Source organism: Neovison vison, chromosome 9 (genome assembly GCF_020171115.1).
Source record: "Neovison vison isolate M4711 chromosome 9, ASM_NN_V1, whole genome shotgun sequence".
Taxonomy (NCBI): Eukaryota; Metazoa; Chordata; class Mammalia; order Carnivora; family Mustelidae; genus Neogale; species Neogale vison.
This window is the reverse complement of record NC_058099.1, coordinates 77,699,218-77,724,929: the sequence shown is the minus strand read 5'-3', so window position 1 is coordinate 77,724,929 and position 25,712 is coordinate 77,699,218. Positions and strand designations below refer to the sequence as shown.

The following is a 25,712-nucleotide window of genomic DNA, read 5'->3' as shown; positions in this document are numbered from 1 at the left end:
ATTTCCGTACCTTCCACTCAATATTACTGTGAATCTAAAAAATAAAGTTTTTTTTAACAAAAAAAAGTTTAATTTTAAAAGCCTATTTGTTAATGAGATTTCAAAGGCCCTTAAGATCTGCCTGTCAGCTTTCTCCAGTTTGTACCTTACTTGCCATTAGGTAGAACCATGTGACCAGTTATGGACTAATTATGGCCACCATGGTTCAGTGGAAGTGACAGATATCACTTCCAAGCTGAAGCGAGGCCTTCCAGAACTCTCTTTTCCCTCTGGCTCAACAACCAGCAAATCCAAACCTGTGAATGTCTTGAGTGACAAGGGTGAGCAGAGACTCCCAGCTGACATATGGTCCACATGTAACAGAACAAATAAGTCTTGCTTGTTCTAAACACTGAGATTTTAGGGTCATTTCCTCAGCAAAATCTAGTTTATCATGACTAATATAGTGATGACCAATATGTATTCCTTTCTAAAGGAAATTTCTAAAGGAATTTCCTTTGCAAAACTGTCACTTCTCCCTACCCTACCCTCCTGTTCAGACAGTACACTTAAGGAAACAAAGTTGGCCTAACCACAAATTCCAATCTTCATTCACAAATCTCTTTTAACATCTAAAAGAATCTAAGTTGATGGAAATTATACACTTTTGGTCTTCTATTTTCCAGCATCTCAAAAATCCAAGGAGTGTCTCTTTCCTCCCCCATGAAGAGCTCTTATATTCATGGCTGTCTATCACGCCATCTTGCTTCCACCTTCAAGCATCACGTAGCCTCCCAGAGAGAAAGGTTCTTCTTCCTCCACAGTTACTTTTCTCCCAAGAATCACAGCTTTTATCCCTTCCTCAGAAAGCACAAAGGAGAGCAATTCCAATCAAGTAAAAGGGCAGAAAATGGAAGCATGTTTATCTCACTGTAAATCACCAACACCATTCCTGCTCTAGTCTGTGTCTCACGTGCCATGTCTTATTTTCTTTCTCCACTGGTTCAGAAACCAGGCAGGAAGCAGGAGGTTAAGTTTTGGGGCATCTCAAACCCCAACAAAGGCCAGCTGAATCCTCTCAGGAAGTTTCTGTGACAATAGTTCAATGATCACACATTATCCCTTTGTTCTGTAGGAGGGTCACGGGTGCTCTGATGACCTTGGAAAATAAGATGGTAACACCTTGGTACAGCCCCGTATGGCTCTCTTCCATCTATAACTCCTTCCTGACACTGTCGGTTTTGCAAAGCAATCCAACCAAAGGTCCAATTTCCCACACCAGAGAAGTCAACACTTTCACAACCTGTGCAAACCCCCAGAGTAACCCAGTCTCTATGGCAGGTTTCCAACCAATTCAACAAAGTCTCTCTCCCTCTGCACTGTCAGCTTGTTCTGTTCTTCTTATCTTCCCATCCAAACCAATCATCTCTCTCTGCTGCATTGATACAAAAGGAAATGCACAACTACTTGAGAATGAGCAAAAATTCATGGGAAAAATACCCTCTGCACCTCTCTGTGCAATGTCATATAATTTCTGGCTCTTCTGTCCTTCAACATACAACTCTGTCTTCTTCACAGAAGCTTTCTGGATGTGACAAATGCACAGTGCTCCAGAACAGAAGCTTTGATGGAGCCATAGCATTTACTTCCAAGATTTACTTCCATGATGGCTGATTGATGACCACCCCTGCTCCCCCAGTGTATGATGACTACTTTCAGGGTTATCAACAAAGGCAGGTGCTGACATGAGGTTCAATCTACAGCTTTGTGATTATAAAAAGCCATCTGGAATCTTCTTTGATTCACTCATTTACTCATGAAATTCAGTGGGTCACCCTCTTGATGTAAGGCTGCTCAAAACTCTCTTCTTTCTTTTCCAGGTCCATAGCATCTCTCGTCTGGAGAGCAGAACTAAATAACTGGTCCTCTTGCTCACGGTCTCCACCCTCTGGTGCCACCGCCATGGTGATCACTGTGCAACACCAACACGACTGACCACCTGAGTGCCTGACAGCTGCTCAGCGGAGTGGCGAAGAGCGTGGGTGCTGGTGTCAAGGAAGAGCAAGGTTCAAGTCCTGACTTTGCCACTAACAGGGCAAGTCCTTAATCCACTCCCCACTGTGCTTTCTTCACATTGGATGAGGAGCAACAACAGCACCTCCCCTGTAGAGTTTAGGAGGACTGAGTGGATAAACGTAAGACTCTTAGCATAGTGTTTTGGCATCCACTAATGCTCACTAGACATTTACTAATATTGTATGCCCTGAGTATTCGCGGTCCTGCAAATTCTGGTCACAGCACGCCTCTGGATTCCCAGTCCCCCCTATCCACACATGCAATGCCTCTCCCCAGAGATTCTCATTCTGCAGCTGCCCAGACACTGCTTGTTCACAAACTCCTCAGCTAGAATACCGGAACGTTACTTGTACTCCTCTCTACCATTCTCGTCCCTAAGATGTAAAAAGAGTAGTCAGTGTCCTGTATTTTCGACAAAGTTTTCCATTAGGAGACAATACTCTCAAATTACCCATAGAGATGACACATTGTTTCTGAAATCAGTACAATATTTTGATGTCTAATCATCTTCATCTGTTAGGAACAAAGGTCATCTTTTCAAAGCTGAAATATGCAGCCACTTTTAATGGCCACGTTTCCTCTGCTCAGACTCACCAGAAGGGGGAGTGCCTGCATCAGGTAGGGAATTCCAGCACTGCCTGTCAAGAGGACGGTTCCTTGTTCCAGAATTCAAAATATGGGGACACTTACATATATATATTTATATATACAATACACAATATATTTTTACACACACATACACACACAATTATCAGAGGTTCCGAAGATGGAGGCAGCTCATTCATACAGGTCTTCGTCCATACTTGTCATAACATAACCCATACTTATTATCACCAAGTTTACCAAACATACCAACCCATGCTTATTATCACCAAAAATTACCATGAATTTTTCCATGATTTGCATAGATATAAATTCTAGTTACAGACTAGAGCACCTGAGTTACTTGACTCCAAGCTGTCAATGGTCCCTACCCATGCTCCCTTTCACATGTAACAGCCTATACAAAGCAGAAGCATCACGAGGATTAAGAGCACAGATCCTGAAGCCTGGCTGTCGGGATTCAAATCTGGACTCTGCCACTTGCCAGTCTGGGTAAGATGCTTAATCTCTCTGTGCCTCAGCTCCCTCATCTGTAAGATGGAAACAGCCATAGCGCCTCTCTCCCAGTCACCGTGAAGATTAAATGAGTCACCACGCACAAGGACTTAGAACTGCACCTGGTACACAGTGACTACTGTATGCATTCTGCTAGTTCTACTGTTACGACTCTGTAATCAGTCACAATTATCCTGGAGCACCAGCAAGTTTTCAGCAGTGGCCACAGGAAAGGAAGAGGCAACGCAAAATTCAAAACAGAAATGATTACTTACTTACCCTAGATTTCACTTACAGAAACTCAGAGTAGTTAAAACTCATAGGAAAATATATGGCTGTAATAACTGTGGGTGGTTCCCAGACAGCCATCCAGGGGACCCTGTGGTCAGTGCCCAGCAAGATCGCTCCTCCCCCTTAAACGGTCCACTCGTACATTACACCGGTAACTCACACATTACCAATACTCTCACTTCACATCACGATTTCCACATTCCCTACGGTAAGAATACTTTCTCACTCCCATCATTCTTCCAAATGTCTACCCCTATTACCTGAGTTCATTTTTGTGGATGTCCACTATTTTTCTTTCCAGCTTCTGTGACTGCTTGGGGAAAATCTCAAACTCACTGATGTAATTCTCAGGATGCTCATCGGGATCAAAATCGCCGAGCTCAGCTGTAACCAGTGAAGAGTAAGAGAAAGATAAGAACAACAAGGTGAGGATACTTGTGGAATGGTTCCTCCCACCCAAATAAAGAGCTGCCAGGAGCTCACCCAACAAAATGTATTTGTATCCATGGGAAGACCAAGCCCATATTCTAACCCAATTTAGCCATAGGATCTTGGGCACTTGCCAGCCTCTTCGAGGCTTGTTTTCTTCATCTATATAATAAAGGAATTTAAAGAGTTGTTTTGCAATGGGGAACTACGGGCCTTTGGGGGCACTAAACAATTCTTTATCGTTTCAGACCTTCCAAGGCATGTCGGGGCACTTATCACCCTACCCCTTAGGTACTAAGTGTTAGTGGCACACCTAGTCATTGTGACCAACACACATGGCCCCCAGTGTTTCCAAACATTCCCCAGGATGCTAGTGGGAATCACTGGCTATCCCTCAAGGTTCCTTCCATAGCTAATTTTCTGAGTCTAGGAGTTCTATGGCTGGAGCTGCCTGCTCTGAGATTCATACAAGTATGGTGCAACCAATTAAAAAAAAAATGACAACATGAAGGCGCCCAAAAAGACTGCACTTAAAAATAAGTGAAATGCTTTTCAGATTAAAGAGTGTAAATCTAAGCCTGGGCAAGTGCACTGGATGAAGGTTGTTGCTGGGTTGTAATACAGAGTCCCTGCAAAGGGTCTTTAAGGGCAAAAAGAAATGCTGGCATATCTTTAAGCTCCCAGAGGGTCTAGGAGAGGAAGGACCTAGAATGTGCATCAACCACAGCTGGCAACAGCAAAGGTGATGTTCTGGCCATGGGGAAAATTACTAATTGCACAAGACTGCTAAGGAAAATGGGCCAGAAGGGGCAAGTGTCTCAGGCAGAAATGGCGCAGGAAAGATTAAAAGAGGGTGGGAAAACTGTATTAGAAGAACTTGATCACCAACATGACTCTGCAGTAGATAAAAATCAATATGCCTGAACACATCTGCAAAATCACATCCAACTCTGTAATTTGTTTCCACTGTCCTTTCATTGTTGAATCATCTAATGACTACAAAAAGACAAAACTGGGAGGAAAGCAAAGCTCTTTAAAGCTTTGTAATAGAATTCAAATTACAGAGTTCTCAAAACTACCTAAAGTATATATCCCACATGAGGAAGAACTTTTAAAAATTTTAGAAGACCCAAAATAGGGGTTAAGCATCTGCCTTCGGCTCAGGTCATGATCCCAGGGTCCTGGAATCAAACCCCCATCGGGCTCCCTGCTCAGCAGGGAACCTGCTTCTCCCTCTCTTGCTTCCCCTGCTTGTGTCCCTCTCTTGCTATGTCTGTCAAATAAATAAATAAAGTCTTAAAAAAAAATAAGATCCCAAATATCATCAACCATATGAGGGAAAGTAATCAAATCAAATTAAAATATTTCTATTCATTAAAGGTATCACAGTCACCAAAATAACAGACCACATATTGAAAGAATATATTTGCAACGTGACCAAGAGCTGGTATTTAGAATAAAGAAGAAATCCCTACCAACCATAAGAAGATAGGGAGGAAGACCAACAGGAAGATGATCAGAGGATACAAACAGCCAATACAGAGAGTTGCTCAAACTCATCAGTAGTCAGAACTATGGAAACCAAAAATCACTTTATACCAAGACTGGCAAAATGTTTAAGAAGTGGGATGATTCTATGTTTCAGTAGAGATATGAAGAAATGGAAATACATGTACGCTTCTTTTTTTAAAAGATTGATTGATTGATTTGACAGAAAGAGAGATCACAAGTAGGCAGGGAGGCAGCAGAGAGAGAGAGGTGGAAGCAGGCTCCCTGCTGAGCAGAGAATCCGATATGGGGCTTGATCCCAGGACCCTGAGATCAAGACCTGAGCCAAAGGCAGAGGTTTAACCCCCTGAGCCACCCGGGCGCCTCAATACATGTTCACCTCTAGAGGATCCTTGATGTACACAGCTCTTCCAAAGTGCAAGCTGGGGATATTTAGTCAAATATTATAAATCAGAATTCCCACTTTTGGGCATATATCTGGGAAAACTAAGTACAAGAAAGGATATGAAGGCAACTTGTGTGTTCATTGTTGGTAGGAGCAATAAATAAAATGTGAGCCATGTACCCTACCAGATACTCTGTAGCAATTAAAAGCAATTGATGGAAACACAAGAACCTGAATAGATGCCCAAAACAGTGTTTTAAGCATGAGACTAAAATGAGTTTTATAGCCTCATTTAATTTACAAAACTTACAAGTGTATATACACAAAACAATGTAATCATTGGTAAGGATGTATGCAAAGTTGAAGATCTTTGTGAACCCCATCATTGCCTTTAGCGAAGGAAATGGAGAATAATGAAAAGGAAAATCAACCAATCAATCAATCAACTGATGGACCCAAAGGGACCAGTGAAGAGAATAAGCCATCAACTGATGATTAACTCGAGTTTCAAAAAATACACACATAACACACCAATGCCCATACCCACAAATACCTATCACTCTGTGAGTGGGCTGGACCTGAAAATTTCGGAGACGGTATAACCGGATGCCTCCATCTTCCATAGAGAATGGCCCACCAATAGAACACTGGGTCACTTTCGATGCAAATGTCAGCCTGCATGGTGGCTGGTAAGGGAAGGCTTTGTTTGGTGCTGGTGGTGGGGCAGGAGGAGGGGGTCTCTTTCCATGAAAACTTGTGAAATAAAATGAACTTGTACTGCTAAATACTGCAAATGAATAGCTTGGAAAATGCCAGAAAACCAAGAGAAGAAATGCTATGGAACCCTGCACTCAGTGGCTAACAAAGTAAATGTCAATGCCTCCTGCACCATGTGCCCTCCTTTTTTGTCCCTTAAAGCTGGTCTTTAACCGACTTCACCTGAAGCAAAAGACAGGTCATAAATGATTCAGGACTTGTAACTATTCAGACTATCAGGAGGAGTTGGGTAAGCAAGGGTAGAGTTGTAACAAATGCGCAGCAGACGGCATGTAATCTGAAACAGGCCCTAGAGTGTTTCTAAGGGAGTTTAACTGTCAGAAAAATCGGAAGAATTGAAGCAGAAGGATGATGCTATGGGGTGATGGTAGGTACAAAGGGCAAGTCTGCCGATGCGTTTACCCTGGTAAACCCTGGTTTACCCTGGTTCGGAGATGACTCGGTCCAGAAGAACACAAGAGATGGGATGCTCCAGGGTCAGCTCCTCCAGGAGCCTTCCCTGACCACCCTCGCTGGGTCAGGAACCCTCCTGAGGTCACAGCAGGGACCTGGGGGTCGCTCTGTTGAGCCACTCACACATCCTCACACTGCCTGTTTACTTGGGTCCCTCCCCTGTTCTCCCTCCCAACCGGGGACTTCCTAACGCAGTACCTGCCACCTAGCAGCTGCTCCATACATGTTCAGAAAATATGAACAAATAAATGGAGAAGGGAGGGAACCAGCCACTCTTTCCCAGCGCACAGTGGTGCAATGTTGGGAAATGCCTGGGTTCGCTCGACGTCATTATTGGAGAACTTCCCACGTGCCAGACACAGGCATACTATGGTGAATCCCCGCCCCCCGCCATGAGTTCTACTTCCATAGAATTCAGATTCTACATCGAGAGAATGCCTAAGAAGTCCCCAAACAACTCAAAGGCATAATTTCAGACAGAAGCGCTTAAAAGATGACAAAACAGGGGTAGGAGACAGAATGGGGTGCAGGAGAGAGGCTACTTTAGTAAGCCCAGGAAGACTTCTCAGAGGAAGGGATATCTGAACTGAGTTCAAATTCAGTTCTGAATATCTGGTACACACCAGGCAGAGGAGGTAAAAATGACAATCCTACTATGTTATGGTTCTATAGAAGGAACGGGAAAGATGCTATTTTCACCAAGAAAAGAAGTATATAGGTCCCTCGGGTTTGGGGTATGTGTGCTGCAATTTGTATTATGGAAAAAACGCATTGCACATACTAAATATGCTCGCTGTATTCAGTATCTACAAGTAGCAACAGTCTTGTGTTTTCTCTGTAGAGAATATGCTGAAGTTTCACACACACTCCTGCAGAGGGCGCCAGTGAGTCAGAAGCCACTGAAAGGCCACAAGGCCTCCTGCTTTCTCGTCTTTTCCTTCACGTTCCCTCTCTCTCTCTCCCAGTAAGCATAAACAGGTCCAACAAAGCAGATCTTTATCTGCATTTGTAATGATCTTTAGAGTTGCTGAAAGATCATCCCAAACACCAGAGAACATCATGAATCCAGCATATATTGGATTTGCTATAAACGGCCCATGGACACTGTTGTATCTTAGAGCTTGTTTCTAAGGGTCCTTTCGAGGTCTGCCAGTCTGTTTCCAGCTGTGTGTGTGCTCAGGGATAATAGCGCCATGGGCCCTGACTGTCCAGTGGGGAGACCTGGTGGCTTTATTGCAAACATAAAACAGGATGGCGAGTTTCCCGTTACAAAGCCCTACTGAGCTTGTCCTTGGAGACTTGACTGTGATTCACTAATGCCTAAATGTGCTCTGAAATGCTCATGTGCTGGTCTGGTGCTTGGATTAGTATTGATCTGCTTTTCCCTTATAGAGGACAGTGCACCCTAACCAGGAATTCGCAGCCCTGCAGGGAAAGGCAGACTGGGTTTTAACATCCTTTCCTTAGCTCTGCTGTTAAGAGAGGTGGTTTTTTGGGGAGGCACATACGCCACCGTGGGGCAGATGGAAGGACCATTTCTCATCACCGTATCACTGTAGTTCTGACTTTAAACTTGAATATCTCCAAGGGTTTTGACACCTCTGCCGATATCCGCTCTGCAGCACTGGATCAATCCCAGGGGAGGGGGAGAGCAACACAGACACTCTCTTCAGAATTTTCAGAAAGCACACACACCCAGAAACAGGGCCCAAGGAACTATTTCACGGCATGGGGCACCCCAGGGGGTGAGTGATGGGCGACAGTGAAACCCCAGGAGAACCATGGGTGTCTCTCTTCAGCTATGAACGAAGCTTGGAATTGTGAAGGCAGACAATGGTCATGATCTGCTTATGACCCATTGTAAGCTCCTACATTATTCCAGACCCTTCATAAAGAGGACATGCTCACTTGATAACTGTCCTTCTCCCTCTCCCTTCCTTCTGCCTCCCTCCATCTCCGTACCTCTCCTCTCCCTCTCCCTTCCTCTCTTCATCTCCCCTCCCTTCTCCCCCGCTTCTCTCATAAACACGTCATTAGCAGTCACACCACAGAAGGCTGGATCACCTGGGTCCCTCCAAATAGGACTTGCTGCCAGCTGCCTCCCAGCCGGCCCAGGAGAACAGAACACCTGAGTCATTCGAGTCCTGGACCCACCCCCATGGCCCTGCACCACGTCAGGCCTAGGAGACCACCTTTCAGGTGGTTTTTTTTTTCTTACAGGTAGAAGCAACACCAACCAGAAACCAACACCTGGGTCATATGTGTTCACTGTTTCCCAATGCCCCACCCCCTGGGGCTGGTTCAACCCTGAAAATAAGTCTCGTGGAATCTTCACAGAGCAGTGAAGGAGGCATGCCATCCCATTTAATATACACTTAAAGAGCGGAGACAGTTTGTCTGTGCTGAGATGGCCAGTGGATGGGAAGTGAGACTTGACCTGGGTAAGACAGACTGTGAGTCCGGCCCTTTCCTTGTCACGCTCCACGGCTAGAAAAACTGAAGCGTTCTATACACTGTGCGTGGACACATCTCTACACACAGGAATATATTATATGTAATATATATAGTTGTATATATTTGTCTGTATTTATTTACATGTATAATTTTATAATTTATGTGTATTTTTAATTATTTTTAAGTGTTTTTAAAGAGTAAATATTATATATACATATATATATGTATACATATATAAATGCATTTATACATGTAAACACTTGGACAGTTCATTTCAAACTGTTTGACACCTCCCTCCCTGGACAGACATTTCCCCCTCACTATACCCAACAGACGCCATGCCTGGCAGTCAGAGCTCGGAGCACAGAACACCCCACTGCCCCTCAGAGAGGTGGGCGGCTGCAGACACACTTACCTTGAACGATACAGGCACCCAGGTAGGCAGCATCTGAAAAGGAGCAGAGCAGTCGACCATGGAAAATATCTCTTTTAATCTGCAGGTACAAAAGATACCTGCAACACAAAATGAGCGAGAGTCAGCGGAAGTCTTGGCTGAAGCCTGGAAGAAGTGGGATGGCTCATGCTCCATCCGCCCGCTCCACTTAGCTCCCGGGAGCAGCCGAGCCACACCCAGCCCCTCGGAGGGCGAGCAGATGAAAACGAGGGACCCTCGGGATTCAGGAAATCTGATGTGACCGTGACCATGGCAGCTTCTATAGCTGGGCAGTGGGCCCTCCTTAAAGAGACATGAGGAAGAGGAAAGCCACAGGGCCCAGAGGCCACAGTTCCTAGAAGGAACTCCCACATGGTGACCCCCACCGCCCCCCCAACAGGTACAGGTGCCCACACTCTGTGTGAAATGAAGAGTACGAGAAGGGACTCGTTCGGTATCTGGAGAGGAGTCTCAGCAGCAGACAGACTCACATTCATCAATCTCAAAAGGACTTGGTTATGAGCCCAGAAAGCCAATTTATTCACAACTAGAGCTGTCCTCTGGTTTGTGCGCTGTCCCCCTCTCCAGGGATAGCACACTCAGATACCCGCGGAGCCAGGCAAACCTGATTATGATCTAAACGGGTCGGTCGAAGGAGGTCCCCAACTCTGGACGCTGGGTCATCTAAAGCACACTGGACACAGCAAAGTATTAGGGGCTCACTGCTGTTTCCATCTGATGACTCTATCTCATACCTGCTTTATGCTGTATACTGGGCTCTGGGGACACTGCAGAGGCTCAACTGACAGACACCCTCTTGCCTGACTTGGTATGGAGTTGTTTGCAGGGCACAAAGGCAGTCCCTCAGAAATCTCTCACCCAGAGTCTGGTACACAATTTGCCAGAGAAACAGCATGATACTTGGTAGGTAAGGACCCTAAGAGTTCCGTACATGAGAGCCTCGGACACCTGTGTGAGCCCGTGAATGACGCAGAGATCCTGCGAGAACATGGAGTGTGATTCAGTAGATCAGGGTGGGGCATCAGAGTCCATATTTCTAATAAGTATTTCTAATGCTGAGGCTGTGCTGCTGATTCGTGGTCCACATGTTGAGTACCAAAGTTCCAAACCAATGGTTCTCAGCACTGACTGCAAACTAGAACCACCCAGGGAGCTTTTAAAAAAAAAAAAAAAAAAAAACCAAGCTGTGGACACTGCCTCCAAATCCAATTAAATTGGGAAAAAAAATGCACAAATTTTCATAACAGCCCTATTCATAATACTAAAAAAAGTAGAAAAATCCAAATGCCCATCAACTGATGAACAGATAAAATAAAGTGGAACAGGCACACAATGGAATATTATTCAGCCACGAAGAAGGATGAAGTACAGATCCACGCACAGCAGGAACGAGCCTTGAAAACAGTGCACTAAGTGGAAAGAAGCCAGACGTAAAAGGCCACATACTATATGGTTCTATTGGCAGGAGATGTCCAAAATGGAGAAATCTAGAGAGACACAGAGTAGGTTAATGGCTGTTGGGAGAGTGAGAGGAGGGGAAACAAAGAATGACTGGATGAGTACTGGCTGATAAAAGTGTTCTCGGATTAGATTGTGGCAATGATGGCACAACTTTGTGAACACACGAAACCCACTGAAACACAGCAGGATCTGCCAAAAGAAGCTGATACTTTTGACAATAAACTTTCTGGGAGTAGTTCTCAAATTTTGACATGATCTAAAATTAACTGAAAGCCTCGTGAAAGTTCGGATGGCTGAGCCCTGTCCCAGGTCTAGAACAGGGGCCAGGTTCCCAGGTGCTATTCCTGCTGGTCTGGAGACCTGACTTTGAGGCCCACAGCCTTTCAGGCCACAGCCATTCAGATAACCAAGGTCACACAAATAGGATCAAATCTTCCCCTTTTTAAAGGCTACACACTTCCAGGCCGAATGCCACAAAGTTTCTTGTTTACTTGTTCAGTGTTACCCAATGAACATGAAGCATTCCTTTCCATTTTTGATGAGTTGAGTAGTGAAAAAGAGTTTCAAATAGCTATGTACTGATGAATGAGAGGTTTGGATTCTGATCTTAGAATTCTGAAATTAAGTTTGACAGAAGCTTCCAGAGGCAAGAAAATCTGCTTTCATAACACCGGAGCTTGGGTCCTTGGGATCAGCAATCTCTAGAGATAATCATGGATTACTGTGCATTTGACAAAATCCACTGAGCTTAGAAATAGCATCAGGCTCAGATGTTTTTTTAATATAATAGCCACCAAAAATAATAATAATGCATCTCCTTTTAGCATCATTCCTGTATGAAAAGATTAAGCAACAAAAGCACAAGAGGATCTGGGACATACATTCTTGGGCCACTATTAACAATACTGTTTCTCTGGGTGCTCTGGTGATCTGCCTTCAGCCCAGATCATGATTCCAGGGTCCTGGGCTCAAGCCCTGCATGGCTTCCTGCTCGGCAGGAAGCCTGCTTCTCTCTCTCCCACTCCCCCTGCTTGTATTATCTTCCTCACTGTCTCTTTCTCCAGCAAATAAATAAAATCTTAAAAAAAAAAATACTGCTTCTCTATCCAACACGAACTTAAAGACAGTTCTCACTACAAAAAAAAAAAAAAAAGAAGAAGAAGAAGTAAAACCAAAATATTTTGATTACACTCAATTGTATGCAGCATTTACAAAAGCCCTAGAGATCTAAAGGATTATAAGAGGACTGTGTAAATGGAGAGATAAATGAAGGACAAAAGTGATCTCAAATACCCCTCTTTAATGAGTATTTGTTGTTTTACTATTTCCTACCTGCCTTTAATCCCCAGCGTTTCTTTACCCCTAAGCATGGTCATGAACGTGATCTTAAATTCTCATGCAGCAAATTCTCCTTAAACTTTAATTTTACAACAAAATAACAAGTTATCAAAAGAAAAATGAAGTTTTTTTAGAATGCAACTTTTTTTAAGATATAAATTCAATTAGCCAGAATATAGTACATCATTAGTTTTTGATGTAGTGTTCAATGATTTATTAGTTGTGTATAACACCCAGTGCTCCTCACATCAGGTGCCTTCCTTAATATGCATCACTCGGTGACCCCCGTGCCCCCACCCACTTCCTTTTCCCCAATTCTCAGTTTATTTCCCAGAGTCAAGAGTGTCTCATGGTTTGTCTCACCCTCGCTGATTTCAAGTCAGGGTTTAAACCATAAGTACCAGAGGCAGGCCACTCTTTCTAGATTCGTTTTGAATTCTAAGGATTGTATGGACTAAGAAAAGTCCATTTCTATCTGTGCAAGGACAGAAGATTCTCTTACTTTCCTGTGGAGACATAAAAAGTTCACAACCTTCCACTCCTCCGACCTCAGCTAGTCAGTCAAATGCAGGGAAATGTTAGCAAATTCAATTGAGAAGAACTGGACCAGAGTTATTAACTAACACTTCGTATTCTTCTACTTCCAAATGGGACTTTTCTCAACAACAAAAGAGCCATACTTAACTTGTATCCTGACACATATCCAATTTTTATCCTCTAGACAACATTATAAAGAGAATATATGACAAAAGTGAGCCATTTTGACATCTGACTAAATAATGCTCAGCACTAGTATTTGATTTAATCTTTCTAATTACATTATTGGCACCCAGAGGGCAAGACAAACATCTTTTTTTTTTTTTGTATTTCATGCAGTCCCTGCCACATATCACATGATCCCACTTACACGAAATCTCCAGAATCAGCAAAATAAATGAGCGGATGAGTGGCTGCCAGGGGCTGGGGGAGAGAAGAGTGAGTAGCAACTGCCGATGGATGAGTGCGGGGGTCCTCTTCGGTGATGAGGACATGTTTCGGAATGAGATACTGGTGATGGTCACCCAACAATGCGAATGTTCTTAATAACACTGAATTGTACACTTGGAAGTGGTGAAATTAGGTTCCGTGAATTCTACCTTAATATCTTTAAAACGCAGGTCAAGTTGCAAAATGCCCACCACCACTTATAATGTCCATTATTTATGTGTGCCTCGTGTCCACCTGCCCCCATCCCCAAGCACAAAGCTCACTAATGGCTGTGTGCAAATTAACAATAGAGAAGGGCACCATCTGCTCCCTCACAAGGCCACCTCGATGCCACAGGGGTCAAGCTTTACTGGAGACTCATGAATAAGGAGAAAGCGAAATATCCAATAAGCCAAAATGCATCCCCTTGCATCTCTGATGCATTCAGACCTACGATGATTATTTTTGAGAGCTGATCATGTACAGTGACTTTTGTCACCTAATCAGAGTCTCGTCAAGAACTAAGCACTATCGACTTCCTGGGACCCTTCTCAGCTGCACTAGTTGGGACTGTTCTCAAAAGCACTGGGTGTGGTGAAAAAATAATGAATACTGTTTTTCTGAAAATAAATAAATTGAAAAAAAAAAAAAGCTGAAAAAAAAAAAAAAGCAAAACCCCAGGACAAGGACTGAATATGGCCCCAGCCCAGGAAGGTCAGAAGGGAGGAGAGCGGAGAACTGGAAAATTCCCAGTCAGCCTGAGAAGAGTTTACAAGTGGAGAGAAAACAGCCCCACGGTTGGCCATTCTGCAAGAGGAATGCGGGGTGACAAATAGCTCATCCTATCCAGTGATCATTTCCCTTCCAGAACAGCTCAGATCCAAAAGATCGTCCCTAGGGGCTGCACTAGCTATGAATTCACCCGGATCGTAAAGACAGTCGTCTTCCGTTTATTTTTAGCACTCCACTGTCAGATGTTTTCAGAGAATACCTCCTCCTTATAACCACCGCTTTTTTGGTGTGCAGTTAATTACACTCCCAATGACAACTGTTTGAAAAACCCCGAGACAATTAAATGCAAGAGAAACATTCCAAGCCAAAATACCAAACTGGGTGTCAGCTTCGTGGAGACAGTGCTGCGCTAGACGGGAGGCGCGTCTAGCCTGGGAGGACTCTGGCTGGTTAAAGGTGCGGGTTAAACATACAAACAAATGGAAAATACCTTGTGAGCTCTTCTTTAATCTTCAAGGGTTCGTGTGGGTAGAATTTCACTCTAAAGCACATGGTGTATGGTGGATGAGCTGAAACATCATAAAAAAAAAAAAAAAAAGGCATGAGAAAAGCAGCAAAAGACCAGGGACTCCAACACACAGGAAAGTCAGCGGTGAAGTTACAGCCTAGCCTTGGGGGGCTGGGGGCAGGGGAGAAAGGGATTTTTCTGGCAGAAGCAGAACTTATTATGCCCAAGGAAACAAAGCCACAGTGACAACTAAAGAAAATGCTTGACAGGACGCCCAAAGCCAATGCGGGACACGGGCAACCTAGTCAGTTAGCACAACTTTCCACGTCACATGTTCGCCAGGTCATAGCTTCAAACGGCATTTTTTTCCTCCTGATTCTTCCCACCAGTTTGTGACAGATAAATTGCCCGCTCTGGTCTGGGCCCTAGTGAGATATTTTTCAGACTGTGAGGTGGAAAAATGTCACTGCACATGACTAGTTTTCCCAAAACAATGGTGCTTTTGAACTGAAATCACAATTTTAAAAATGGAGTCAGCCATGCACAGATCTTACTTTGTATATATTTTTAGTATTATTTGAGTATTATCTATGAGGCATTCACTATGAAAACAAACACTTCTATAACACACTGATTTGTATGAATCAACATGGCACTGCGCAGAATGAAGTCCCAATTGAGGTTCATGATTCTAGAACGTTCTAAGTGCATTAAATATCTGGTACTGAAGGACCACCTAAGTGGCTTCTATAGGACTTCTGATACCCTTAATTATAGAAAGTGTTGGCTTACAATGTTGATCTAATAAATGCACCAAGTGTGATCTAATAAATGCACACAAGTGTAGTAAGACACTTTCAAATTTCAATTAGCATATAAAATGAACACTTTAAGGTGAAAGAAATATAATAGTTAGCATTATTACTTCTATGGCTCTTAGACACTTGCTCATGTTTTGCCTTTGTTTCAGTACAGCTATTTGGGATCAACTCCAAGTCTATGTCCAAATGCCTAAATGAAACAGGACCCTATACTTGCCCAAATCCTCTTTCACAGCAAGGAGGGGTTAAATCCCCAGCCATCTCTATAATGCCTGGGGCTATTCTGTATGTAGACAAATTCTTTATGTGGAAAGAACTACCAGCATTAAATATGAATGCATAATGAGCATAATTTAATATGGAAAACAGTTCTCGAAAATAATTTGAAAGAAATCATCCAAATCACAGGAAAACACAAGCATCTTTCTGGCCATCTCAGCAGAGAAAAACCGATTATACACATACACCCACACACACAGATGTCAGAACTCTTTCCATTCAATGCCCTACTTCTCCACCAGGAACTAGGAAATTTTTTAACTGAGTTGGATGCTCCTAACCCACCCCTGTGTTCCCTAGAATTAAGGAAACATTTTTCTGGAGCACTAGAAGAAAATAAACACCATCTATACAACAAAAAAAAAAAACAAAGAAAAAATAGTGATTCTCAAGTCATTCATCTTTCATGACATCTAGAATTTCAGTTTTGACTCAAAATATTTACTCTTTATACATTTTCTAGATTTCTTGTAATTTGTTTAGGTCATCACCTTTAAAGGATTAAACCTAATGTTTTTTATTACAAAATCTCTGGATTGTCCTTAGTAGAAAGATTATTTTTATAAGAGAAGAATAGAGCAAAAAATGGGAAAAAATAAGAAAATTTTTTCTTCTTCTACTAGTCTTCAAAATTGATACATGTTTAAGCACAATCAATGACGATGATTGATCGATAATAGTAGACAGATGGAAAGAGTGGATGGACAGATGGATAGATGGATGGACATATAACAGGTGGATAGATGGAGACGCAGATGGGTAGGCAGACAGATGAATGGAAAAAACACCCTCTTTTACTTTTCTTCACTTTGTCTCTATTCCTGTCCCTCCATCCCTTGGGTCCCCACCAAGCTTACCCCAAACTCTCCCACCACCATCAACAACTTCATCAATATTCTTCGACCCTTTTTGCCAAACTCACACAAATCCTTGCCAATATGATTACATATATGAGGGATTTTTTTTTACAACTGAGTCTCACAAAATGAGATCACATTACATATGTTTCTCTTGCTTTTCTCGCTTAACTCTCTATTCTGCTCATCCCTCAGGGACAATAGTCGTAGATCTAACTTATTGTCGATACTAACTGCATTGTAATTTATATTATGGATACAGCAAAATGTCTTCTGCTTTTCTTTTAATTATCATTCAGATTGTTTCCACATTTCTGCAATACAATTTGATTTATGTGTTTTTTATGTGATTTTTGTGTTTTTTATTTCTATAATACAAACTTCCAATATTTGAGTTTTGGGGTCAATGGGTATGGACAAATGTTGTAAAGGGAGCTGAAAAATAATGGAGGGCGTGGGGTTCTCATGAGCGGGGCCGCCATTGCACAGGGAACAGAGCTAGGAGAAGCTCAGCAGGAGAGGGAGGAGGGGTCCTGAGCAGCCAGGACAATGAGAAGCAGGGCTGACTGCACGTGTCCTAGCTGCCGCCTCCCTCTGTTTCAACACCAGGCTGAAGTGGTTCATCATCTGCTTCGTGTGTGGCATTTCCTTCCTTATCCTTGGGACCGGATTGCTGTGGCTTCCTGGTGGCATGAAGCTTTTTGCACCGTTGTATACACTTGGAAAACTTGCTGTGCTAGCCAGTACTTGCTGCATTAGCCAGTAAGGGACCCATGAAGCAACTGAAGAAAATGTTTGAAGCAACAAGATCGCCTGCAACAATGATGATACTTTTGCATTTCATGTTTACCTTGTGTGCTACTGTTTGATGGCATGAGAAGGGCCTGGCCTTATTATTCTGCATATTGCAGTTCTTGTCCATGACCTGGTACAGCCTGTCATACATCCCATATGTGAGGATGCAGTAATTAAATGCTGTCTTCTCTCTTACATTGAAATTCAGAAACTCTTTTGAAAAGAGCACCGGAAAGGCAACTTTCTGTTTTTGGTAAAATATGCTTTTCCAGATGTAATCATCACTCCCCAAACTGACACAATAGGTTAAGACCATTTTGTGCACTGATGGGAACTACATGCTTGATTAAACTGCTAAGTAGTAAAACAAGATAAAAACCAAAGGGAGCTGAAATATAAAAGCCCATTGAAGGCAACCTGGGGAAAGAAGGATCACAGAAGATGGTCCCAAACTACAGGTGTCATTTGCTTGTCCTCTTGGTCAGCATATCTGCTTACTGTGCCCTAGGCTGGCTACGAGAGGTATCTGAGCTCCTTGGCTACACGTCAGGACTCCCATTCTGCCTGAAGAATCAGGCGCTGAGACAGACAGCTCCCCGGGGCAGCCATCTTGGAAAATGCCTTGGAAAATCCCACCTTCTAACCACACACATCCTTGTTCTAAGCCCAGAGTTTCCAGAATGGTCTCATGCTTCTCCCATATGCAAAGCCCTTCCATCACTTGAAGGAAGCTCTTAAACAGCACTTACAGTCCTTCTGAGTCTTCTCTATAATAATAAATGTCCTCCTGTCAACTGCTCCTCACATGAACCAGTTTTGAGCACCCTCATTCTGGGTATATTCTGGTCTCTGTCTCCTCAAGTCCAAGGCCCCAGGGGTTGCCACATCCACTCAGGTGAGGGAATCATCGCCAGCCTCAGTTTGGACATAACTGTTGCTCTCCCTCAAGAACTTCATCTCAGTGTGATTCACTCTGAGTTTATAATAAACCAACGCTCTTAACCCTTTTCATATACGCAGTTGCTAAGTTACATAGAAAGTCGCATCTGACGTCTCTTTCCGTTTTTCTAGGGTGTGATCATGGGAGAAATTAATACACAGTATTAGGGGTAGACTCCTCGCTAGACCCATTATCAGAGAAGAGAGGAGAGGAGGCAGCAGAAAAAGAACTTAGAAAGAGGCACTTCAAGTCTGAAATCTTCTATCCATTTTCTTTTACCATCATATATACTCCTACTGTGTCTTTCTCTCATATTGACCCCATGTCACCAATATAAGAAGAATTAAAAGGAGCATATGATTTTATGCCCAAGCCTGAAGAGGCCAGTGTGGCAGTAGGCTCCTTCTTGAGAAACACTCTTAAGATTCTGGATGCAAAATTATATTACAAAGCAAATAGTAAAGCTAAGGAATGCTTCTCGACAGGGTTGGAACAGTCTGAAAAGATAAATAATTTCCCCTCAAAAATGTTCATCTAGTTAGGAATGGCAAGTTGTATGAGGATATGGAGCATAGATCTCATTCAACATTTTATCCCCAGAGCTAATTATTGATAAGAGATAGACTCCAACTAGCTGAATGAACGATTAACCCCAAGCTTTGAGGCAGATGTCAAAGAGAAAGGCCATGCCCTGCCATCCCATGCATCCCATCCAAACACTGGCCGAGAAGGTCCATAGTCTGAGTGATTACGGCAACTCCTAGGATTTAGATTTTGAAAACCCCTGGTCCTATATCTCCAACTTCTGCCCTTCAACATCTGGAACAAACTCAGGGACGCTGGAATCTGTTAGAATTGCTATTTCTAGAGGGACTATTAATTAATTCAACAAATACTTATTGAGTATCTAGGAGATATAAGCTGTAAGTTTAGATGTACTAATAAAAGTAGCTATAAAAGATAAAAATGGGGGCGCCTGGGTGGCTCAGTGGGTTAAGCCGCTGCCTTCGGCTCAGGTCATGATCTCAGGGTCCTGGGATCGAGTCCCGCATCGGGCTCTCTGCTCAGCAGGGAGCCTGCTTCCTCCTCTCTCTCTCTGCCTGCCTCTCTGCCTACTTGTGATCTGTCTCTGTCAAATGGATAAATAAAATCTTTAAAAAAAAAAAAAGAAGATAAAAATGATGTCTTCATGGAAGACATATTCTAATGGAATAAATAGGTATAAAATCAAAGTTAATAAATGAAATATACAGGACATTAGAAGGTCATAAATACTACAGTCAAGAATAAAGCAGAAAGGACTTAAGGGGTGAAAAAAAAACCACCTCTTTTTTCTTTTCTCCTCCCCACTATAACCAAATTCATGACAGTGAGGTACAGTTCACTTTACTGCCTTCTAGAAAACCAAATGAGGGAAAAATAGAATTTAAAATTTTAAGTCATTAAACAAGAAGATAGGGAAAAAGTCACCCCCAAATGTGTTGGCACTGGTATGGGGTCAAAAGTCCAGCTTTGGAGCATGGGCCTGTGCCCATACCAACTGCATAACCGCTGAAAAAGCGAAACAGGTAACCAAACGGTTAATGGGACTCTTAAGTGCTATTGTAACTTTTTACCCAAATCTCCTTATTCTTGGAACAGCCTGCAGCCATGTTTCCACAGATGACATTCCTAGATACCATAATAACAAAACGTTGATTTAGTTGTTTTGCAGAGACTCAAGGTTTCACTAAGAGACTGGCCAGAACGGCTCAGGACCACTGACCTTCTCTCTGAGCACGAGCGTGAGTCCAACGGATGAAGTTTTGAGACATAGAACGGCCTAAAACTAGATCCTCGGCTCATACTAAGGATGCCACTGACAAGGTAGGCAGAAGGGCCACACAGGTACAGAAAACAAGTACAACCCTCCCCTTCTGATTCTGAAGTCATATAGCTCCTCTCCCCGATCCCCAGATCCTTGGGTTTTCTTTGCCCTTAAGGATCCCAGAGTCTCTGGCTTTGGGGAGGCAAGTTGCAGTTTGCCCTACGGTCTCCTTGCTTGGCTGCTGCTTGAATCAGCCCCTCCTTGCTGCACATTCAAGGTCTTCGTGATTGGCTTTGCTGTGCACTGGGCAAGCTAACTTGGATTTAAATACAAAAGGAGCCTTCCCAGGGTCAGCCTGGCTGGGACAGGTGGGAAATCCCCTTGTGGAGATGAGCCCACCCCCTTCTCCAAGAGACTAGGACTGCCACTCCAACGTCAAGTCTTCTTGTTCTTAAGCTACTTAAGGAGTTTACTCTGGTCTGGTCTGGTCAGTGCCAGCCATTTGGTGCACACTCAGTAGCTGGAAACATGACGGAGGAGATACCTGTGGGAAAGGATGCACCAGGCGCGGAGCCCACACCCTGCACTGGGACCCTACACCACAGTGTCATCGGGAATAGTCACTGTGTGTCTTTACTAGACTGGGCAGCATGACCACCCCATGGTGGAAGACACTGCAGCCCATTTCTCCTGTGGTGTTAAGGCTTCACCATCAATGACAGGGACACATGGTGGGGGGGTGGAAACCCCAAACCCCCAGGGGATGAGTCCCCAGATTTGGAAGGGGACTTCCAACAGTGACCTTGAACAGGCCACCTAAATTCTGTTTCCTGCTCTGGAAGAAAGGCCAGCACCAGGGGCCCGCATCTACCTTCCACCGGTGTTTGCACAGGCTCTTGGCAGGTACACATGGCCTGAGTCCGAACTTTTCGTTTCACTGGGATGTTTATCCTATTCATGCTGGAATAAGAGAAGGAGATGGAGGAGACTGAATTGAACTCAGCTGAGAAGCATTTACTCAGCCACGTTAAGTGCTAAGAACAAGAATACCACTGAGGAGCAGGGGAGGGCAAAAAGAGCAAAAGTCCACTTTAAAAAGGCCTAGAGCATGTAACTGTGCTGGGAACAGCAGGGCACCTCTCTTGCAGACGTCCATTACCTACTACACGAGGGCTGGGGAGGCCAAGCCTCTCCACAGGGCAGCTCAGTGGCCCCCTTTTTGCATCAACAGATCCTGGGGTATCATCATTTCCATAGCTGGTTAACACTGAGAACACAGGGGGAGGAACCGTCATTTACAAAGCAGAGACAGATTTTCTCATCTCCACTTTGAGATCTTGCCCAGAAATGGGGCTGGGGACATACAATGATCTGCTGAGCAGGGTCCTGGGTGAAAACAAAGAACACAACTTTCTATTTTTTACCAATGACCATCCTCAAATATTCGGAAAATAAAAAACACAAACAGAGTGGGGCTTTTTTGCGGGTGCGGGAGGGTTTGAGAGAGAAACATCACTTAGCAGCCTTTCAGAAAAGGCAGTCTACCTCTAATCATTGTATATAGAGCTATAGGAAAACAAAAAACATAACTTCAGGGATATACATGTAAACACATAGATCTTTATCATATACACTCGGGCTGACAGCTACAAAAAATCTCACCAATGCTTTATATTTTATTTTTATTTTTTTTAAGATTTTAGGGCACCTGGGTGGCTCAGTTGATTTACCATCTGCCTTTGGCTCAGGTCATGATCATGATCCCAGGGTCCTAGGATCAATCCCCATATCAGGCTTCCTGATCAGTGGGAAGCTTCTCCCTCTCCCTCTGCTGCTCCCGAACTTGTGCTCTGTAAATAAATAAACAAAATCTTAAAAAAAAAAAAAAAAAAGATTCTGTTTATTTGGCAGAGAGAGAGAGCATGCACCTGAGCAGGGCTGGAGGGGCAGAGGGATTATCTGACGCTGTGAGAGCAGAGCCCAACTCGGGGCCACAGGGCTTGATCCCCAACCAGAGATCATGACCTGAGCCTTAACCGAGACAGAGGTTTAACCAACTCAGCCCCGCAGGCGCCCCTCCCTAAATGCCTTTAAACTGCGGTTGAAGCTTAGAGCCGGCGCCTCAAACAGACGTTAGGGCAACGTTTATACCTGGGCTACGGCTGTCCTGTGCCTCCCGCCTCTCGGAGTCCACTGGGGAGAAAATGATCCATTGTCAGATTTTAAGACTCTGGAGAAACGCGGCAAAGCATCTGTTGGTGCCGGCAGGGCCTCTGGCGCCCTGCAAATCTGAGCCTTGTTTTCCAAAGGGCCCCAAGCAGTCATCAGGGTTCCTGGCCTCTTCAGCACGACTGATACCTTGTTTTATTCCTAACCAAATGAAGAGTGTCCCTCCCGTGTCTTGGGGAGAGGGCGGGGGCTTCACGGTGAGACCCGAGGGACACACCCCACTTCGTTGTGCATGCGCCATATGCAGTGACATTCAGGTTTTCCATCCTGCGGCTTCTTCCAAGGCGAAACCGCTCGGGAGCACAAACCCTCCGCACATGCGCAGAATGACACTTGAGTACCAAAAGGGCAGCGCATTACTCACTCATTCAACAAACTATAACTCTCGGGATAGGTTTTAACGAGCCAGCCGGAGAACTGCTCTCTTAAGGACTGCTCTCTTTTGGTTGGAAATGATCATGATCATTCAACAACAACTGTTACTATCATCATCATCAAGAGTGATAATCCCGCCGTCACTCTTCTACTAAAAGGACAACCAGCAGTCTCCAAGATGCTACTGGCACTGTGTTGCCTCTATTTCCAAAGCAAAGAGGTTTTTGTTTTGTTTTGTTTTTTGGGGTTTTGTTTTTTGTTTTTTCCATTGTATTTAATTCATCTTCGGCCTGTTACAGTTCTCTGGGGTTGGACGCATGCACCAGGCTCGCCCACACACACGCACGCACTGAGATCTTCATAGGGAATCCTGGATCGCCCAGTTGCTGTCTCACGAACACTTGTTCTCAGAATCCTCTGCCTACCTGTGTTGTTCAGGAGAAGCTTTAATAAGGACTTCGAGGTCCAACATTTCTAACCTCAAGTTTAGCATCTGGATAAATTGCTACGGCCAAACTGAAGTCTCCCAGCTTCCATTTCCTCCTCTGTAAAATGGGGATAATAATGGAATCCATCGCCTAGAGCAGATAGTAAATGCTTTTGACTTTGCAGGCCTCAAGGTCTCCATCTCAACTACTAGACTTAGCTGGTATAGTATAAAAGCAAACACAGACAAGACAGAGACCAGTGGGCCTGGCTGTGTTCCAACAGGACACTGAACTCTCAGGGCACCTGGGTGGCTCAGTGGGTTAAAGTCTCTGCCTTCAGCTCAGGTCATGATCCCAGGGTCTTGGGATCGAGCCCCTAGTCGGACTCTCTGCTTGGCAGGGAGTCTGGTGCTTCCTCCTCTCTCTCTACCTGCTTTTCTGCCTATTTGTGATCTTTGTCTGTCAAATAAATAAATAAAATCTTCAAAAAAAAAAAAAAAGAAAAGAAAAAGACACTGAAATCTCATTTCATATCATGTGCACACCTCACAAAGTCTTGTCTTTAGCTTTTTTTTTTCTTCCTCCTATCCTTTTAAGACTAGGACACCTACTTCTAGCCTACAGGCCATACAAAAACAGAAGGCAGGCTGCTTTTGGTCCAGGGGCCATCGCTCACTGACCCCTGATAAAGAGCCCATGATGAGGATGAAATGAGTTAATGACATAAAACACCCAGCCGACTGCTTGAGACCTAAGTACTCAACCCACTGAAGTTGTTCCTATTCTGGAGGGCAAAGAAGAAACTTCCATGGATAAGGGAGAGCCCTTCGACTTGACCTAGCCCTGCACAAGCAGACCTCAGAGATACTGTGCGTTCAGTTCTGGACCACCACAATAAAGCAAATATCTCAATAAAGCAAGTCATAATGAGTTTTTTTGGTTTCCCGCTTTGCTTCCTGAGTGTACAGTAGAACAACCTGAGAATCTTAGCCAAAAAAAGAGAAAGAAAAGAAAGTTAGCAAAAGTTCATGACACTGAGGGCAGGAGATCCAGGTGCCTGCTTACTATAGATGTCGTATAACTAACTACACCCTCAGGAGTCATGTTGGTAGGGGTGACTCAACTAGTAAAAATGGTAATTATCACAGCCAAAATCAACTGCTTATGTAACTTCATCCCAAGACTTTATACCATAAAACTGCATCCAAAAATGAGGCAATATAAAGCGTTTCCAAACAAATGGAAACATGAATAACACTACCCACTTGACCCAGGTTTGAGTCACTTCCAATGCTCGTACACCAAGCATGGAACCTCTTGGCCCATCAGGGTTATCAGTCAGACATTTAGACCACCAACATGACCTGTAGTTTTGAATCATGTGGTCCATCCTGAAACAACATGAGAGCTCCTGAAGGGAGCCCCTGGAAGGACACCCCCCATGAAATACGGGAGATGCTCTTTTCCTTCTGCTTTTTCCAATATTCCCATCACATTCCTTCCAACAAGGAAGAGTGCTGGGTCCTCCTTGAAGTCCAAGAACCCACCATTGTACCCAATCAAAATGATATCATTTTGCCCACCTAGAACATCGGAATGTAACCCTATTTGGAAATAAGGTTTTTGCAGATGTGATTAACTTGAAGTCCTACTGCATTAGGGTAAGCCCTAGAGCCTGTGACGGGTGTCTTTTTAAGAGAAAGAGAGAGACACAGAGAAACCCAGGGAGAACGGGACATGAAGATGAAGAGGGATCAGAATGACACAGCTACGGGCAAGGAAGGAACGCCAAGGACAGCCAACAACCAAAGAGCTGGAAGCAGCAAAGGATTCTCCCCTAGAGCCTTTGGTGGGGTGCACAGTCCTGCTGACACCTTGAGTTTGGACTGCTAGTCTCCACCATAACATAGCCACCAACCATAACATAAGGAAAAGGGTAAAAATGATAAATCGGTGGTTTATCAAACGTGCATGCCGTTTAGAATTGCATCCCATGAAGTTCAGGGATTTTTTGTCATTACCCATTGTTACCATCATTTTTTCTTCCATATTGGGGAAAAAAACACACACACAAAAGAATGCAATAGGGAAACCATTTAGAGGCCTGAACTTCATGGACTTTCTGATACAAGTTCTAAACACAGAAATGTTCGATGAAACAGTTGTACCTAGAAGAAAAAGAGATGTATTGCCAAACCTACAGAGAGCTATTGCTAGAATAACAGAAGCTGCGCTTCCAAAGCTGGACACAAACAATAGAATGAAGCAAAC

The 25,712-nt window shown here is 43.8% G+C and overlaps 1 protein-coding gene across 3 annotated transcripts in view; it reads right to left on the bottom strand.

Annotated features, from left to right (window-relative positions):
* FRMD3 (FERM domain containing 3) overlaps positions 1-25,712 on the bottom strand; it is a 318,301-nt gene that overhangs the window by 115,535 nt on the left and 177,054 nt on the right. For all 3 annotated transcript variants that reach the window (XM_044265819.1, XM_044265820.1, XM_044265821.1), the window contains exons 4-6: positions 14,893-14,971; positions 9,867-9,964; positions 3,705-3,828 (exon numbers count right to left, since the gene is read on the bottom strand). In XM_044265819.1, coding sequence (XP_044121754.1) covers positions 3,705-3,828; positions 9,867-9,964; positions 14,893-14,971 — 301 coding nt within the window. The remainder of the gene's footprint in view (positions 1-3,704; positions 3,829-9,866; positions 9,965-14,892; positions 14,972-25,712) is intronic.